The 17,651-nt window shown below is 41.4% G+C and overlaps 1 protein-coding gene across 2 annotated transcripts in view; it reads left to right on the forward strand.

The window, feature by feature from the left end:
* The first annotated feature begins 602 nt into the window (after window positions 1-602).
* Window positions 603-17,651, forward strand: part of LOC110962013 (mitogen-activated protein kinase kinase kinase 11) — a 65,335-nt gene continuing 48,286 nt past the window's right edge. The window contains exon 1 of one of the 2 annotated variants that reach the window (XM_051943966.1): window positions 603-2,487. In XM_051943966.1, the coding sequence (XP_051799926.1) occupies window positions 1,731-2,487 (757 nt within the window). In that variant the 5' untranslated portion in view covers window positions 603-1,730. The remainder of the gene's footprint in view (window positions 2,488-17,651) is intronic. The other variant, XM_022209853.2, reaches the window with a different exon arrangement.

The following is a 17,651-nucleotide window of genomic DNA, read 5'->3' on the forward strand; positions in this document are numbered from 1 at the left end:
AAGATGGACTGACTTTTTTTCTATCGATTAGTCTTTTTGTTGTGTATTTTTGATATAGTAAAATTAAACTTTTAGTTTTAAACTCCACATAGGAGAAAATAGTTTATTGTTCAACTTGCAAGTGTTGGCTAACTGTGAAGTGACGAATCAGCTGACATTTATTGACATAATTTATTTTATACTGCCTTTATACTATTTTTTCTTATTGGGGCTGCTGGAACAGTGAAGTTTCCCCACTGTGGGATCAATAAAGTTCGTCTTATCTTATCTTATCTTATCTTATCTTATCTTATCTTATCTTATCTTATCTTATCTTATTTAACCCTGTAAAATCCACTCTTAAAGGGTTAAATGTCATTTTTTAAAATTATTTTTAATTAATGAATTGTTGAAATTAATTAATAATTGATTTATTGTTTTATTGTGTCATTTTTTGCACATTTTTTGATAGATAGATTGATTGATAGAAATGTATTTTTGGCATTTTTTTCTATATTTATACCAGGGTTAAGTGACTGTTGCGCTCCGTGTTTTATTTTGACAGTGTTAACCGGATGCTGGGCCGTTTCTCTCGTCCAGCTTCACCTCCTCGGTCTGTCATCTGACTCTTTTCCTGTTGGGAGAGAAAAAGTTTTGAAACCCCACCCTCTGCGCTGACTGAAGCTCAGACGTAGCGGTGGTTCGAGCTGTGACCGAGGAAGAGGAGCGCGTTTAAGAAGAAGAAGAAGAAGTTACGATGGAGGAGTTGCGCTCTTTGGACACGGACTGGAACGACACCGAACCGGAACAGGCCACGATCTGAAAACCCCAGCAGGAACTTCAGGGGATTTGTTTGTTTTCACTGCGTGTTTCTGCCCTCTGGAAAGTAAAGCCGAGCAGGTTTGGAGAGCTCTTCCTGTTCCACAGTAATCGGCGGTTTCTAATTTGCTGCTGTGTTTTTTGTTTTCTGTTTTGTTATGATAATAAAAGTCGCCTCTCCGTGCGCTCCTCTCATCACCGTGTGCATGGATACTGTGGCGCAATGGGATGCGGGATTTCCTGCGGGAGCGACGCAAACTTGCGGTCGGTTATTGGACGTTTGGGCTCAATAATGCGAACTGGTCAGCGCTGAAACTTGTCGTAAAACACTGGTTGGCTGGACTGAATACTCCTTTCCTGCTATTCTTCTCTGCAGCTCAGCGCTTCCTGCTTGTGGTGGCTGCTGCACTTAATGGCTAAAAATACATAAAAACTCAAAATGGACAGCTAGAAGTGTCGTGGGAGACTTGATTTTGGAGTTTTTTAAGGATTCTTCTGCTCTTTAAAACCAGAACTCAACAGGTGGCACTTTTGAATGAGGCCAGAGAGGAGCTGGTTTGGCCGTAATGAGGTGATTGGAGAGCCTCTTAAATACAGGCCGGTGAAATGATATTGTGCTCAAAGCATGTGTTGGGAAACCGCACACCACATCACTTGAGCAGAGAGGAATCCAGTGCAGGAATCTGAGCTTTCTGGACTAAAGGTTCTGTGAAGGGAGAGCTTCGGATCGGAGACGAATGCAACACACCTGGTTGGTCTGTGAACCCTCGCAACTTGTTGGTCCAACTCCTGAACGCGTTCCACTGGTCCCTGATGAGCCAACAAGAAAGACAGGAAAGGGAGCGAGGCGCAATAAAGTACTCCTTTGTACTTTATTTTCAAACCCTTGGGGTGCAAAGTCAGATCCAGTCAAAACATCTGCTTGAGGCTCCATGGAGCCACTGAAGAACATTTTCAGTCGTGGCCCGCTGTCCAACTGGAAGAATCTGGAACAATCGCAAAAAGGGAACTTCACCAACCCGGTGTGGACGGCCTTGTTCGACTACGAGGCGTCCTGTAAGGATGAGCTCACCTTGCGTAAAGGCGACCTGGTGGAGGTCCTGTCTCTGGACTCTGAGATATCGGGGGACGAGGGCTGGTGGGCCGGGAAGGTCAACAACAAGGTGGGCATCTTCCCGTCCAACTACGGCTCCTTCAAGCCCAGCGGATACGGGAAGCTCCCGGGCAGCGGCGTGGTCGGCGAGCTCAGCCCGGCAGTGGTGGGCGAGTTCGAATCCGAGGCCGTGGACTTCCGGGAGCTCAACCTGGAGGAGGTCATCGGGGTCGGCGGCTTCGGGAAGGTGTATCGCGGTACGTGGAGAGGCGGGCTGGTGGCGGTGAAGGCGGCCCGGCAGGACCCCGACGAGGACATCAGCGTGACGGCGCAGAACGTGAGGCAGGAGGCGCGACTGTTCGCCATGCTCACCCACCCCAACATCATCGCCCTGAAGGGGGTCTGCCTGCAGGAGCCCAACCTCTGCCTCATCATGGAGTACGCCTCGGGCGGGCCGCTGAGCCGGGCGCTGGCCGGCCGTCGTATCCCGCCGCACGTCCTCGTCAACTGGGCCGTGCAGATCGCCAGAGGGATGTTGTACCTGCACAACGAGGCCATCGTCCCCGTCATCCACCGGGACCTCAAGTCCAACAACAGTAAGTCCTTCATCAGCAGCAAGGGAAGGGTCCATGAAGATCAGTCAATGTTGGTTTCTCCAGTGGAACATAGCCCTGAAGGGGGTTCTACTGGGTTAGTTTTGTGGTTGGAACCTGCACAAAGGATCTGGTTGCTCTAAAGCCGCTTGCAAAAAACTTAATGTTGATATTTAGCTTGTTAGCATGCCTTGATAGTTTAACCCTCGTGTCGTCCTGCGGGTCAAATTGACTCGTTTTAAAATTTGAAAATGTGGAGGAAAAAATATATTTTCACAGTGAAACTTCTGATGTCCACATTTTCAACATTTTTTGATAGAAAAATTTTAAAAATGTTTTTTTTGATAGAAAAATGTTAAAAATATTTCTTTAAGAACATTCACAAAAAAATCAAGAACATTTTTATGTGAATGTTTCTCAAGAAAACATTAGAAATTTTACTGATATACATGTAATCCCTTCAGGTATTTTTATGATTTTCTGTAAGATTTTTACTCATTTTTTGAAAATATTTACAAGAATTTTCTTGCCAAATTTGCGGGATATTAAAAAATATATAACTTGAAAGGAATTATAGGAATTTTCTTCCTGAAGGTTTTGCAAATTTTCAGAAATTTGAAGATTTTTTTTTGCTGAATTTTGGGATTTTTTTCAGACAAGAAAACAATATTTTTTGGTGCCCATAAATAAAGACAATGTTTTACAGTTTGGAAATGTTGAAAAAAAAATATTTTCACCGTTAAACTTCTGATGTCCACATTTCCATCGTTTTTATGAAGTTTTTGAACATTTTTTGGTGTGGAAAAAAAAAGAAATGCTAAAAATGTTTCTGAATAATGACGATTTTTTAAAAAAATATTAGAAGTTTTACTGCTATACATGTAATCACTTTAGATATTTTTAGGATTTTTTTTGGAAGATTTTTCCTAATTTTTAAAAAAAATATTTACAAGAATTCTTTTGCCAAATTTGAGGAATTTTTTAAATTTTTTTTTTTTAAGGGAAACCTTTAAAGAACTATTGAAATTTTCTTCCTGAAGGTTTTGCAAATTTTCTGAAATGTGGGGAATCTTTTTGCTGAATTTTTGGATCTTTTTCAGACAAGGAAACAGTATTTTTTTGGTGCCCGTAAACGAGGACAACAGGAGGGTTAAACTGCCCTCATAATCCTTGCTGCTGAACAGAGGAGCTGTGATGTCTAAGAGGGCAGTCCACCACGTTTCATGCAAACATCACACACCCAGCCGCCTAAAACACACACAAACACACACAGGGGATGTTATGAGTGCACTGCAGTGTCGGGGCCCTGAATGAAAACATGCTGGTAGAGAGATGTATCAGATGCTTGTCCGCTCGTTGCAAAAAAAGACATGTTGATCCAAGATCTAACTGTGGCTTCTTCCTGAAAAAGAGGCCTGTGAGTTCAGCCCAGCGAGTGCTTAGCTTGGCACTTTCCCCACCAGCTCCAACTAAAGCCTCCGCACAGTTTTTATGGCGTGTGGCGATGCCTATAGCTGTTTTTGAGTCTATGAAGGCTTTGTGCAGATAGCCGACGGCCTGAATGGAAACAGCGACGGCGGTGGAGCAACGCCGACGGAAAGTGGCCACTTGTAGTGATGATCTAAACCTGTTATGTATCTCATTTTAGCATTTTTCAGCTCGTTGTTTTGGTTTAGGGACCTGCAAACGCACTGTTTTGGTCAACTTTTACCACCTGAATCAGCTGCTTTCAGTTCCAACACCTGACAGGCAAAGTTAGCGACTAGATGAAGAAGATAGTGGAGTATCTAGCAGCTACTGAGCTAAAAGGAGAGTAAATAGCGGCTTACATATCCCAGATGACCTGACATATAACTCCAAATGAATGTTGCTCTGATGCGACGGATGTGCAAATACACAACATTCGCCAGCAGCAGCAACAACAAAAAAATCCCAACAAGTTGCCGCTTTAAAGTCGATATGTAAATAAGCAACATTTGGCAATGAAAAAATAAATCAGCTGCAGCTTTAAAGTCCACTGTAAGTCGATTTGACATTTGTTTTTGGTGGCGAAAAGCAAAATCCTGCTGAGAAGCCAAGGACACACACACAATGTAAGCAGTTTTTTTTCTTCTATCTGTAGCGCAGAGGACAGCATTTGTTATTACTGGCACCTAGGAGCAAGCACCAGTGCATTTTCACCACTCCAAACCAATGAATCTGGACGTTGGCTCCATTTTAAAGCCGGTATCTAACCCGGAAGCCGCCGTTAGCCGTGCACTTTTCTCTACTGGATGTTTGCTTGGCACCTCGTGCAGCAAACTGAGGCAAAAGACGCGTCCTTGTTTGTAGATAAGAAGTAGCTAAAAAGTTAATGTGGGTCACGGTTCAAAGTCTGAACCTCTGACACCGTCCATTCCTGCAGAAAAGCCCCGCAGCCTCATTTAGATCATCATAAGATACTAAAACACAAATCCGCTAAGAAAACAGACGACGGCTAAAGCGCAGAGGCTGTGAAAAATCCTCTCTCATCCCGAATCGGTGAGAGAAAGAGGCTCCTCTGGCTCTCTGTTCTGGATTTGCATTTGATGGAATTCCAGTTATGGCCTCTGGCTCGGACCCAAGCGCCCAGCGATGCACTTTCTTCAACGCTCCTGTTTAATCAGCATCTTCTGCCGGTCGTTAGCGACAGCAGCGACTCTCGGCAGTTGTTTACGAGCCCTTCAGGGACAACGACCGTTCACCTTAATCCATCACTGGAACAGATGAGCCTCGTTTTCAAAAGCAATCTTCCTTTTAACCCTCCTGTTGTCTTCATTTACATGCACCAAAAATATTGTTCCTTTCTCTTATAAAAATCCAAATATTCAGCAAAAAATAAAAAAAAAATCCCCAAATTTATAAAAAACATTGCAAAACCTTCAGGAACAAAATTCCTTAAAAAATTTCCCTTGAAAGTTGTTTTTTTTAAAAATCCTCAAATTTGACAAGAAAGATTTAAAAAAAAATAAATAAAACAAAAATAAAAATTGTACATATTTTCAAAAAATTACCCATTAACTCTCCTGTTGTCTCCTTTTACATGTACCAAAAATATTATTTCCTTTCTCTGAAAAAAATCAAAATATTCAGCAAAAATAAAAAATAAAATCCCCAAATTTATAAAAAATAAAATTCCAAAACCTTCAGGAGCAAAATTTCTTAAAATTTTTCCTTGAAATTGTTTTTTTTTTTTTTTTTTTTTTTTTAAATCCTCAAATTTGGCAAGAAAGAACATTTAAAAAAAAAAAATAAAAATTGTACATATTTTCAAAAAATGACCCACTAACCCTCCTGTTGTCTTCATTTACGGGCAATCCAAAAAATCAGCCAAAAAAATTCCCCAAATTTATAAAAAAAAAATTGCAAAACATTCAGGAAAAAAATTCAAATATTCCTCAAATGTTTCCCTTAAAAGTTTTATTTAAAAAATAATCCCCCAAATTTGGCAAGAAAATTCTTGTAAATATTTTCAAAAAAAATAAATAAAAATCTTCCAAAAAATCCTAAAAATATCCAAAGTGATTACATGTATGTCAGTAAAACTTCTGATATTTTCTTTAAGAACATTCCGAAAAAAATCAACCAAAATCCAGCAAATTTTTTCCCGAATGTTCTTAAAGAAACATTTTTTTGCACCAAAAAATGTTTAAAAAATTCCCAAAAGTGTTGAAAATGTGGAAGCTTTCACCGTCAAATTCCACATTTTCAAACTTTAAAACGGGACAGGACAACAGGAGGCTTGTGTGTGCTTTCTGACTACCAGAGAGGACTGTTCTGTCCTCACATCACCTCAAATGCTTCCATCTTTTCCTACTTTTCTTACAACTGGCCGTTCTGTTGCTTTACTCTGCACCAGCGGCTGCAGATCAAACTGGGGTTCCTGCTTCCTTTTTGACAGATTTCTGCAAAATGGCAGCTCCAGAAAGAAGAACTTGCGCCACTATTCTGAGGAACTGACACCACAATCGGAAGGTTTAACGTCGACGCTTTAGTACATTTTGTACCGTCAAAGCCGCCGCGCTTTCTGATGTTATTAAAGCCTGCGTTTTTGTGTTTTTTGTTGTGTGGAGACGCTCTTGCACCTGTGCCTTAAACCCGCCGGCTCCCAACGCCGCCAAAAAGCTGACAAGTTTGTCGGAATCTCGCCGCTTTCCCCCCCTCCTCTCCTTCCACCAGCACCACAACAGGATATTGCTCAGCGGCTCGACGGGGTTACGGCTGCGTGGAGACGTGTAGGGACAGGCCAGGGACAAAGATTCAAAGAAGAATTAAAAAACAAGAGGCAGGAGGAGGCAGGAGAGCGATACGATCTGCCGGCGCACACAGAGAGGGATTGTGTTCGCTCCGGCCTGCCTCATATACAAACACTATATTAACATAACTCCTCTTTTTTCCCCTCTTGTGCTGTAGAGAGACTGGGAAAGAACCCGACACAGGGGTGAAGATAAGGGGGGGAAACAGAGTATGAGGAGAGAGGGACTGTTGAGGATGAACAAACCAGACTGACAGACGTTAGGAAAAAAAAAAGATGCTGCAGAGGAAACTATTCCTATGATGTGCTGAATAGGGGTCCTGTGCTATAAACAAACCTTGAATCGAGGGAGTTAATCTCACAGCCGAGGCCTTATTCTCTCCGTCTTCCTGCTGCACTGATGTTTTGCCGTGTCAGTCATCCCCAGTTAAACAGGGAGCAGATTCTATTTCGGTGCAGGTCGGCGATCGGGACCTGCAGCAGACAGGAAGGTTTTCTGGGACGGGGATTACACGCTGCATCGCAAGAATGGTAATGACAGAGGGTTAGGCTGCAGGAGAACTCAGGTGGCTCTGTGTTTTTAGGGTAAAAAGCCCCATTAGAAGCGATGTAAAGCTGTACCGGCATCGCGTCCCTCTTTAATGACGAGGTCCAGGGCGTACGTGTCGCCCGAAATACTGACGCGAGACATGTGCCGCTGCATCCGAGTCCAAAGGCGCTGAGCCGGAAAGATTCCTCTCTGTGCGATATGACACAGCATGATATCTACCTGTGCTCTCTGTAGCCTCAGACTACCTTTTTACAGCCTGGGACTCACATGACAGAGCTGTTTTACCACTGATCTTATTCTAAATGCTGTAAATATGAGATGTTACTACAAAATTATGGCGCAGAATTACAAGTGGAGGGATGTTTTCAGTTGAATTAGAGTCTTTTTAGTCTAAATGTGGCTTTAGACATACTAGTATAAGAAGTTCTATCACAGTTTTGGCCAATTAACCCTCCTGTTGTCCTCATTTACCAAAAATATTGTTTCCTTGTCTGAAAAAAATGCAAAAAGTCAGGAAAAAAATTTCCCCAAATTTCTGAAAATTTGCAAAACCTTCAGGAAGAAAATTAAAAATAAATAAAAAATTCTTTAAAAAAAACAGCCCCCTAATTTGGCAAGAGAATTCTTGTAAATATTTTCAAAAAATAAATAAAAATCTTCCAAAAAGCGAGTCAAATATCTAAAGTGATTACATGTATATTAGTAAAACTTCTGATATTTTCTTAAGAATATTCACAAAAAATCGCTGGATTTTGGTTGATTTTTTTTGTGAATGTTCTGAAACATTTTTAACATTTCTTTTTTTCCCACCAAAAAATGTTCATAAACTTCCCAAAAATGTTGAAAATGTGGACATCAGAGGTTTCACTGTGAGAATATATTTTTTTTTCCACATTTTTAAAGTTTAAAACCTGCAGGACAACACGAGGGTTAAACGTTTTTGTCCGTTTTCTTGATCCTGCAGATATATTTAGCGAAGGGAACGAGGGAAGTCCGAACATGCACCTGCATTTCGTTAAAGCGGCTGTCAGGCGAGGCGATGATGTCGAGGAAGAATAAAACAGAAAATTCCGTCTACGGATGTAAATTCAGCCGTGAGGACTGTCAGGTTTGCACATGTAGCTCGCCTCAGCAGAAAAAGAAGCCTCGTAGGTCTTTTTCGAAACAGAATAAAGCACGCTTTGTGGAACAAGATGGAGATATTTCTGCTCCTGTCGAGCATGTCGGGCCTGAATCTCATCACTCTGGCTGATAAAAGACCTCGGCGGCGTTTGTCGCGTAGATAAACCTGGCTGGAGCTCGAGCAGAGAATCCTAATTCGGGGTAAAGAGCAGAGGCAGGGTGCAGCAGAAGGTGGAAGGCTAATTATGACAGCCTGACAGAGCTGTCAGTAAAAGCAATCAGACCGTGAAATCTATGGCTTGATGCGCCTTAATAGTCTTTTAATAGGCTGCTGTAGGAATCGGTGCCAGGGCGAACTGTAGCAGAAAGGAACCTGTGGTCTTGAGGAAAAGTTTGAGTAAAATGGTGCAAATGTTTAAAGGAATGGCTCCATAATTGACCTTTTTAGCCTTTCTGTTTCCATTGGACTCCAGTTCTATGAGGATGTAGGAAACGGAACAATGGAGGGTGTTACATCAGCCTATATGGTGACTTTAACGTTGGCGATAGTGACGTTTAAATACGCGGTAAAGGATAGACTCACCACTTAAAGAAAACTACGGGAGAATTCTGTAACCCCAGCAGTGGCCGTTGTAGGACACACCTTCCTCCCTAAAACATCCAACCAATCATGTTGTTGCATTGATCTAAGCATGGTGTTCTAAAAGCTGCTCTTTGAAGCATAGACTGTATATATAGTGGACGTAGCATCTGGCTCCAGAATTGAAGCCAACCCGGAAGTGTCAAAAACTAGGGTTGGCTCCAGAAAGCTTTTTCTCCATAGACCCCAATTCATTTTTGGAAAAAATAGAAGAAATTATTTTTTTTTAAAAAAGAAAAAAAAAAATTGATAGACTGATGTTCTACAGCTCAGGATTTTTTCCCGTTAGTTTTCATGGTCAAAATGAGAGATCAGGTGACCGATCTTAAAATAAATCAATACTGAATTTTAAATAAATGGTTAAAGTTGACGGAGCCAGGGGGCGTGGCTATACTTGATAGACAGCAACAGAAGCCTCTGCGGTAAAATGTGGGCGGGATAAGAGAGTCCTCAGCCAATCCTGCCCCTAGTTGCTCTCCGGTCCAGTCTGTTTGATGATGCTTTTACGTCACTGGCTCCAAAAAATCCAAAATGGCGACCAGGAAGTAGCAAAATCCCGGCTTCATTTTCTCGGCGTTGAAACCAACGGGTGACGTCACGGTTAGTTTACGCCTGATTTGAACCCTATTTTGGGGCAAATTTACCAAACTTTTTCAGCAGTACATGTAGCTTTTATGTGCCGAGGACCGTTGAAAGTGCAGTTAGCATTGCTTTCGATCAGAATCTGGTCTTCTTACCCCAAAATAACTTCCTGGAAATGTGAGGAGACTTGGCTTTAGAGGTCTTTGATCGGATTAAAGTCGCATTCTCCACCTTTACACGTTCATCTATGGAGTCGTTCTGCTTGTTCAGACTACTGTGAAGTAGATTTCAGGCTAAAAGCAGATGCAGGAACCTTCATTCCTCAACAGTCTTCATGCAAACCTCACGTGAAAAAGCCTTTCTGGTTGTGAAACACTGCATGCATAACGCTCATCCTTGAACGTTCGTCATCACATCCAATAATCACCGTGTCATAACGAGGCAGCCGCAACTTCTGGATTCGTGTTACGCAGCACCTCTGACGCAGAATTTAACTTGTCGTGTCAACTGTTCCATAAATTCCTCTTCGTGTGACGGTCATGCTTTTGGTGGATATCTAAGAGGAAAATCTGTTTTCACTGTTAGACTTTTGAAGATGTTTGGCTTCTTGGAAACTACAAGTGGATCAAACAGTTATTTAAATTAATAATCAGGAGATAAATCAAGATTAGAAACAGCTGCCAGTTCTGTCCAGATTTATTATATATTTATGCGCTCAAATTGATAGTATTCTCAATAATTTCAGTCAAAATGTCACACAGTTCCCCTCTATCATGTTACGCTTCTCTCTGCCTTGCTGCTGGATCACACTGGACTCAGCTGAGCTACACATGATGCTTGGATAAAGACAGGGATGCTTAAAGACGGACGTGTCAAAGTCATTGTAGTTCAGGGGCCAAATTTAACCCAATCTGAGGTCAAGTGACCAGTAATATCACAGCATAGTAACTTCTAACTAACCAAGAAAAAAATGCAAAACAAAACGAGACACAAAGCGACAAAAACACGAGACAAACGACAAACAAAAAACCCCACAAAAACAAGACAAAATATTACAAAAGTGAGAAACAAAACAACCAAAAAACAAACAACGCAAGCAAAAAAAAAAACACAAAATACAAAAATGCTACACAAAAAGCGAATAAAGCGAAACACAAAATGACAAGAATAAGACAAAAACACACAAGCGAGACAAAAAGGAAACGCAAAACGACAAAAACAAGAAACAAAATGACAAAAAATGAGACAAAAAGTAAAAAAACAAAAAACAAAACAAGGCAAAATGTTACAAAAATGAGACCCAAAAGAACAATGAGCAATCTAGCATTTTATGATCAAAACAACTTGTCATGGACTAGAGATTATTTTTAAATTTATAGTTTTACAAATTTACAATCTCACTCGAAAATAGATTTTTGCTTTTATGTAACCTTCTAATTTGAGATGTATTAAACCTCCTGTTGTCTTCATTTACAGGCACCAAAAACACTGTTTCCTTGTCTGAAAAAATTCCAAAAACTCGACAAAAAAATTCCCCAAATTTCTGAAAATTTGCAAAACCTTCAGGAAGAAAATTCCAATAATTCCCTTAAAAAAATCCCCAAAATTTGGCAAGAATATTCTTGTAAATATTCTCAGAAAATGAGTAAAAATCTTCCAATAAAATCCTAAAAATATCTAAAGTGGTTACATATATGTCAGTAAAACTTCTAGTATTTTCTTTAAGAACATTCACAAAAAATCAACCAAAATCCAGCAAAATTTATGACATTGCTGACCCTCATCTGAGCCAAATAAATTTATCTTTTTTTCATCTGAACAAAGAATGTTCCCTTAATATCCATCAGCTTTCTTTTTCTGTTATTTAGCAACGTTTAGTAGCTTTTTGCCAGAATACAAGCCAAGGACACTGTCTGTGGTGTAGTTTTAGTAAAACGACCACTGTGGGTCTGATTACTGGTACTATAACTTGTTCTTTACCTGCTGATTACTGCTGCAGCTGTGATTCCACACATCTTCCCATCTTTATGTAAGCTTTCCCATCATTTTGAAGTCTCACAATTGTATTTTTACATTCATGTGAACAGTTCTTTTCCATGTGAAGCCATGATGCAGAGATAAAGGTCCAAAGCTGAGAAAATCTGGTGCTTATAGGTCATTTTTTAAGCATGTTCACGCTATTAGATTGATGGGAAATCCCGCTTAGACCAATTAGTTTTGATGGCCTGTAAGTCTAACGTTGACAGTTCTTGTGTATGTTCAGAGGTGATTTTCGGCGGGAACAAATGGCCTCATGGGACCAATGATAGACCAAAAAACTGCACAGTTTTGACATTTAACAACATGTTATTTCACATTCATTTGATAATCCCGCTGACTCCATGCCTGTCTCTTCAGCTTGCTGCTTGAGCTGCTCAGTGCCCTGTTTGTAATGTCGTAATGCTCAGTTTGCGGAGCTGTGTTTGCTCTGCCGTGCAAACCCAATTTTTACCGCTCCTTCTAGGTGACCCCCGCTGCTTCCATGCTCAGCAAATCCACTCAGAACGACGCTTGAGGTCCTGAAAGCCGTCCCAGCGGGGGCCCGTTTCACAAAAGCGATTTGCGATTGGCGCTTACATGCCGAGTCACGTTTCGCAAATGAGCGCGGAGGTCGTCGGTGCGGTGCTGCTTCTGTTGAGCTGAAACTTCTAAAATTATCAAGACAGAAAATGATCATATGATGTAACTTTAAAGAATCAGACCCTTATCTATTTTTCTTCAGAAAAGCAGGGTTTTAGAATTCACTCAGAGGAATATAATCCATATAATTTACTGCAGAAGCGCTCTTCTTTCTTCTTTACTTCTTCTGCCAACTACAAGCACATGATGACAAAAGTAGTTGGCAAACCGGGGCAACAGACAGTCAGAACCACTTCAGATTTGTGCTTTTGTTGCCAAATTCTTTCGCTGTTTAGCAATTAAAAAACACTGTCCATGATAAAAAAGAGGGAACGGGCAGTTAACACTCAAATTAATAGTCACCATGGAGGCGGATTGAACAATAAAGTCAACGCTTAAGATGCAGGAAAGAAGGTGAATCTCCTTTAATTCTGCTTTAAACGGCAAAGAAAGAGGACACACTTTGTAAAAACGTCAGATCTGTTTCATTTCACTCATTAAACTATACGTTCTCGCCCTAGACTCTGAAACAAGCCTCCCAGCTCTTCAAAGTTCACCGAATTAGTCCACTAACTTTTTAATCCGCCTCACCGCGAAGAGCAAATTCATGCACATGCTAAGTGTTTTTATTCAGCAGCAGAATGAGGCGTGACCTCAGAGTGCTGCAGAAAGTGCACCGTCATGAGGCAACCCATCCATAAACATGGCTGCGTCTCCAGCGCTCGACTTGCTGACTGGCAGATCCGAGGGGCGCCTGGGGTGTCCTGACAGGGAGCTGAGGAGGGGTCACCCGGGGTAGAGCTCAGCTGCATCGCTGCCGGCTCAGACTGTGTGTCGGCGGGCGATAAGGCGAAGGGAAGGCGAACTTTCTGTGCAGCTTTTCCGTCCACCTGCCTGCCGTGTTCTACTTCTGTCTGTATTCTATCATATGGAACAGACAGTGATGCTGTCAGACAGGTGATAGATGGAGATTTCAAAGATTCACACAAGTGTGGACAGAAATCAGAGCGAGCATTTTTAGATTTAAGCATCCAGAAGTTTGTTTTTTTTTCAGTTGGAGTTTCGTGTCCTCAAGTTGAGGCTCAAAGTACAGTAAATGTAGGCCGTGTTGAGTTGTTTATGGAAGTTCACTCACCTACTTTGTTCCTGACATCCAGATAAGAAGATTCATATCAACTTCATGTCTGTGGGTAAAGTTCAGCACTCGAGGCAAGGTGCGATTAGCGTAGCTTAGCATAAAGACTGGAAACGAAGGGAAACTGCTAGCCTGTTTCGGTAAAAGACAAAAAAAAGCAATCCATTAAGCGACTTATTATGTCTCCTCTGTACTTAAACAACAACTTGCAGGTTGGAAACCTTTGTGAACTCATGTAAGAAACACTACAGTAACATTAAGAGTTGATTTTTACACGATAACTAAATCAGACCATTTAACAATAACGACAGGCCAAAGTTTTATAGTTCAGAGTCTGGTAGGTGCCAGAAAGACCAGGATCAGATGAAAATGTAGGGGAAATAACAGCCATCAGCGGGAAAGTAATTAGCAGTGAACCTGTGGAGAACCGGACAGGTGTCGCTTTTAGTGCACAGTTCACGAGTCGAATCTCTTGACAGATCTGTGACCGCTGCTCCCATCGGTGCCACAATCTGCCGCTGACGGTGGAACTGAAGCAGATGTGCGCACTGCAGGAACCGTCCCGGCTTCGATATCCCATCCAGAGCTCTGTGACACATAAACTTCCTGTCTAAAATACGTGCTGCATGTCATGGAAGACTCAGAACGCAGTCAGGCGTGAAAGCTAGCTCAAGAGTTCGGAGAAGTGTGGAGTCCTGACAGGATGGAGTTTGTGCAGCAGCCACAAACAAGAATATAATGCATTCTAAATTTTAGCTGCTCACTTCCTACCACCTGCTACCATTCATTTTTACCTTTATGTCTCAATAAACACACAAAATCATACACCTAAAATCAGCTTTTGTAATGATCAACACCAAGAAATATGAATTAGTGATTAAGATGTAGAGAAAAATTCAGCCTGCAAGTTTCTCTTTAAACTTCTACTAGAATATAAATGAAACTTACCAATCAGTGTGCTCGGCTTCTTCATCACCTGCTCATTTTTATTGAAATTATTGATTCATGCAAAGATGATGCTTCTGTGAAACACACCGCTCAGCTGAATTCAACGTATTCTGTCTTTTCTGGGTCGCCATCGCTGCCGTTTGATGCGCCCAAGGAACCTCTTCCCATTTCCACAGAGACTCCACCGCTAACTGGTGTTTTGGCTGCATAATTGCAGACGCGCAAATGCACAACATGCTCTTCGCTCGGCCCCTGCGCTCGAAATAGCGCAGCCTGGATTGCAGGTCATTGTGCTCAGCCGCCGATATTCCACTTTTTCCAAACGCTTCGGGTTAAAACTTTGAGCAAAAGTCGAACTCGTATTACAACTCGGGGCTATTGGAAACCGCTCATTGCGATCGAAATATCGATTCAGGCAGTGTTTGTAGTGATTAAAGGGGAATCAAATCATGCTTGACTTGTACAGCTATGCCATTTAATTGTACTCCGGGTGCAGAATGAGATGTAGTCATGAAAGCTGCAGTGTGAGGAGGCCGAACAACGGGACTGCAGGGGTAAAAAAAGAGAGAAAATAAAAGCAGACAGTGGAAGGTCAGAACGCACAGGAAGTAGAGAGGTTTCCAGAGCTCAGCCGGAGTGAAATCCGTTGTTTTTTTTTCTCCAGTCTCTGCTTTCTCACCACACAGATCACAAGACAGTTCCCATGCAAATGAAGGGGGGGGGGGAAAGAAAGAGAAAACGTTATCTGTTTGTGGAAGGGAAAATGTTTACGAGGCTGGAGAAAAATGCCTTCGAGGGCGGCATGCAGGGTATGTTTCAGTTTGAGATAGTGTTTTGGTAGTTTTTTTTGTGAGGAATCTACACATCAAGATGGATGCAGCGTCATTTAGTCATATTAAATGAGAAACGCTTAAAAACTGGAAGATTAAATAAAGAAATGAGACTTTTTTCATGTAAAAATGGCGTATAACACCAAAAAATCCCATCATAAACATATATTAGTGGTTAAAGATGGACATTAAACCTTATTTGTCCCTTGGGGGTAATTTAAGAGACATAGAGCAGTTAGATCAACAAGAAATAGTTTAATTAATTAAATTAAATTGCAAATTTTCAAAATGAAATGAAAAATGTGAATAAAGTTAATTTATATGACATATAAATGGTTTCTTTGAGTTGGTGAACTGATATTTAATCGGCCCACCTATCTCTAGTAGAGTTCACATCAGAGAAACACTTCTCTAATATTTTCTTCATCAAAGAACAATTTGTGGTTTTCTCATGACTGACATACTTTCACCGGTTTCTGTTCATACTACAACAGGTTTTTATTGGGTTCCCGTGGGTGTTTCTGAAAGCCAAGCTATGACTTTCTCCAGGATGTTACAGATTGGGTTGTAGCACCGTGCCAATATGAGTATTCTCTGTTTGTTTCTTTTACGGTTGACGGATGTAGCACGGGCTTTCTGGAGATTTTAGAAATGGGTTTGGACACCTTTAATGGAAAGCACAGACAAATCAAAGCCCCTGAAGACTGGCAGTGAGTAATAACTGTAACTGAACGATTTAACTGATGAAATATAACAAGATAGGGTGCAATTTTTGGTGTTCATCAGTACATTTGCAGAGGGGTCCTGACAGACGAGCGTGGAAGACGAAATTTCCGTACCTTTGTGAACCCTTACGCACAGAAAGCACGAATCAGTTACACTTCAAATAGTAACAAATATCTCTTAACATTTACCAGCCCTTTGAAAAGCCTGATTGTATTCATCTATTAAGTCAAAAAGCTTCCCTTATTTTAAAAATCAACACATTTTCGGTTCCTATTTAAATATTCTGTGTTGAATCACCAGCAGGAACATCTCCAAGAATGCAGCAACTTTGTCTGCATTTTTCTGCTTAAACACAGATAATTTCAAGCATTTTTTTCAAGGTAGTGGTGTGTTTAATTTTGATTGCCTTTTATGGGCGATTATCTTTCACTTTGGCAGGAAAACACAGCATGATACACCAGAGATGGTGGAATAAACAATAAGTAGGCAAACTAGCGAGCTAGCCACTGTTGCTGCTTTTAATTTTATTAAATTGTACTGCTCATTCATGATGGATCATGGTTAGCTTAGCATGATTGCTACAATAGCTGCAACAGCTCCTACGGTGTGACTTAAGTCAGAACTTTTTTTTGTGGAATGATGTGAACTGATGATTACGTAAATTAAGATTGTGTGCATTCTTTGATCCTTTGAGATGGTGACAACAACTCCCATGATCCAACGCTGCTTGGTGGTTGATTTTAAGACCCCTGGTGACAGAAATTCATCCTGCAGCCGCCTCTGTGTGGTCTAAAATTGGTTCATTTAGGCGCCACATGCTGTAGAGTTCACGCATTACGGTTTCTTTTGTCCCTGGCTGTGTTTGATTAATCACATCTACCCCCTCTGGACACCATTCCCGCCTCCCACCGCTACCTTGACCCCACAGCTTCTGGGGTCAACCCAGTAATGCCCCCCTCCGTCTGGGTTTCTGAGGAAGTAGCACTAATGAAGGTTAAATTTCAACACATGAGCTCCAGAGGCTTGTTAATAAGTGACCGCTTCCAGGAGCTGGCAGCCTTTTACCTGACACAGGGAATCATTTATAACCCCGTATCAGGAGCAGAATAAGGCCTTGTGTTGGTGTGTTTGGGAGGGCGTGTTTTAGCCGTTAGCTCGTAGTTTACGTGCTTCATAGAAACAGATCTGTCCTCGTCATGTAGCCTCCGTTGATTCCTCACATGATAATAGACCACAATCAATTGTTGTGTCTGCGTACCTTGAGTGCTGAATATCGATTCCTCGATTTGCAAACCAAAATCATGTCGGTGCAGCTCAGTGCCAGCTGGGAGTCGGGCCAAATCTGATAAACGCCTCGTGAAAGTTCCAATGTTGGTTGTTTGCTCTGACGTGGGGTTGTTAATCATGAAACGTTCACACCTGTAGGATTGTAAAATAACCATAAATCTGGGTGTTTTTAACCCACGCTGCGGTTATCTCAACATTATCTGAGGTTTTATCATGTTTGTGACGTTGGTTTCATGTTGTGGTTATCTGGTGGCCTCGATTGACTGGCAAGTGACGATTTTGATTTCGAGTCATTTGAGTCCTTGCACTCCAAAAAATGGGCACAGATGTCCTAGTTTAGTTGTCTCAATGCAAAGATTTGCCACTCATCTATATTTTACATGACTGTACAGTGTTTCCCCTCCTATATGACCGAC

The sequence above is a fragment of the Acanthochromis polyacanthus genome, chromosome 23, assembly GCF_021347895.1.
Source record: "Acanthochromis polyacanthus isolate Apoly-LR-REF ecotype Palm Island chromosome 23, KAUST_Apoly_ChrSc, whole genome shotgun sequence".
Taxonomy (NCBI): Eukaryota; Metazoa; Chordata; class Actinopteri; family Pomacentridae; genus Acanthochromis; species Acanthochromis polyacanthus.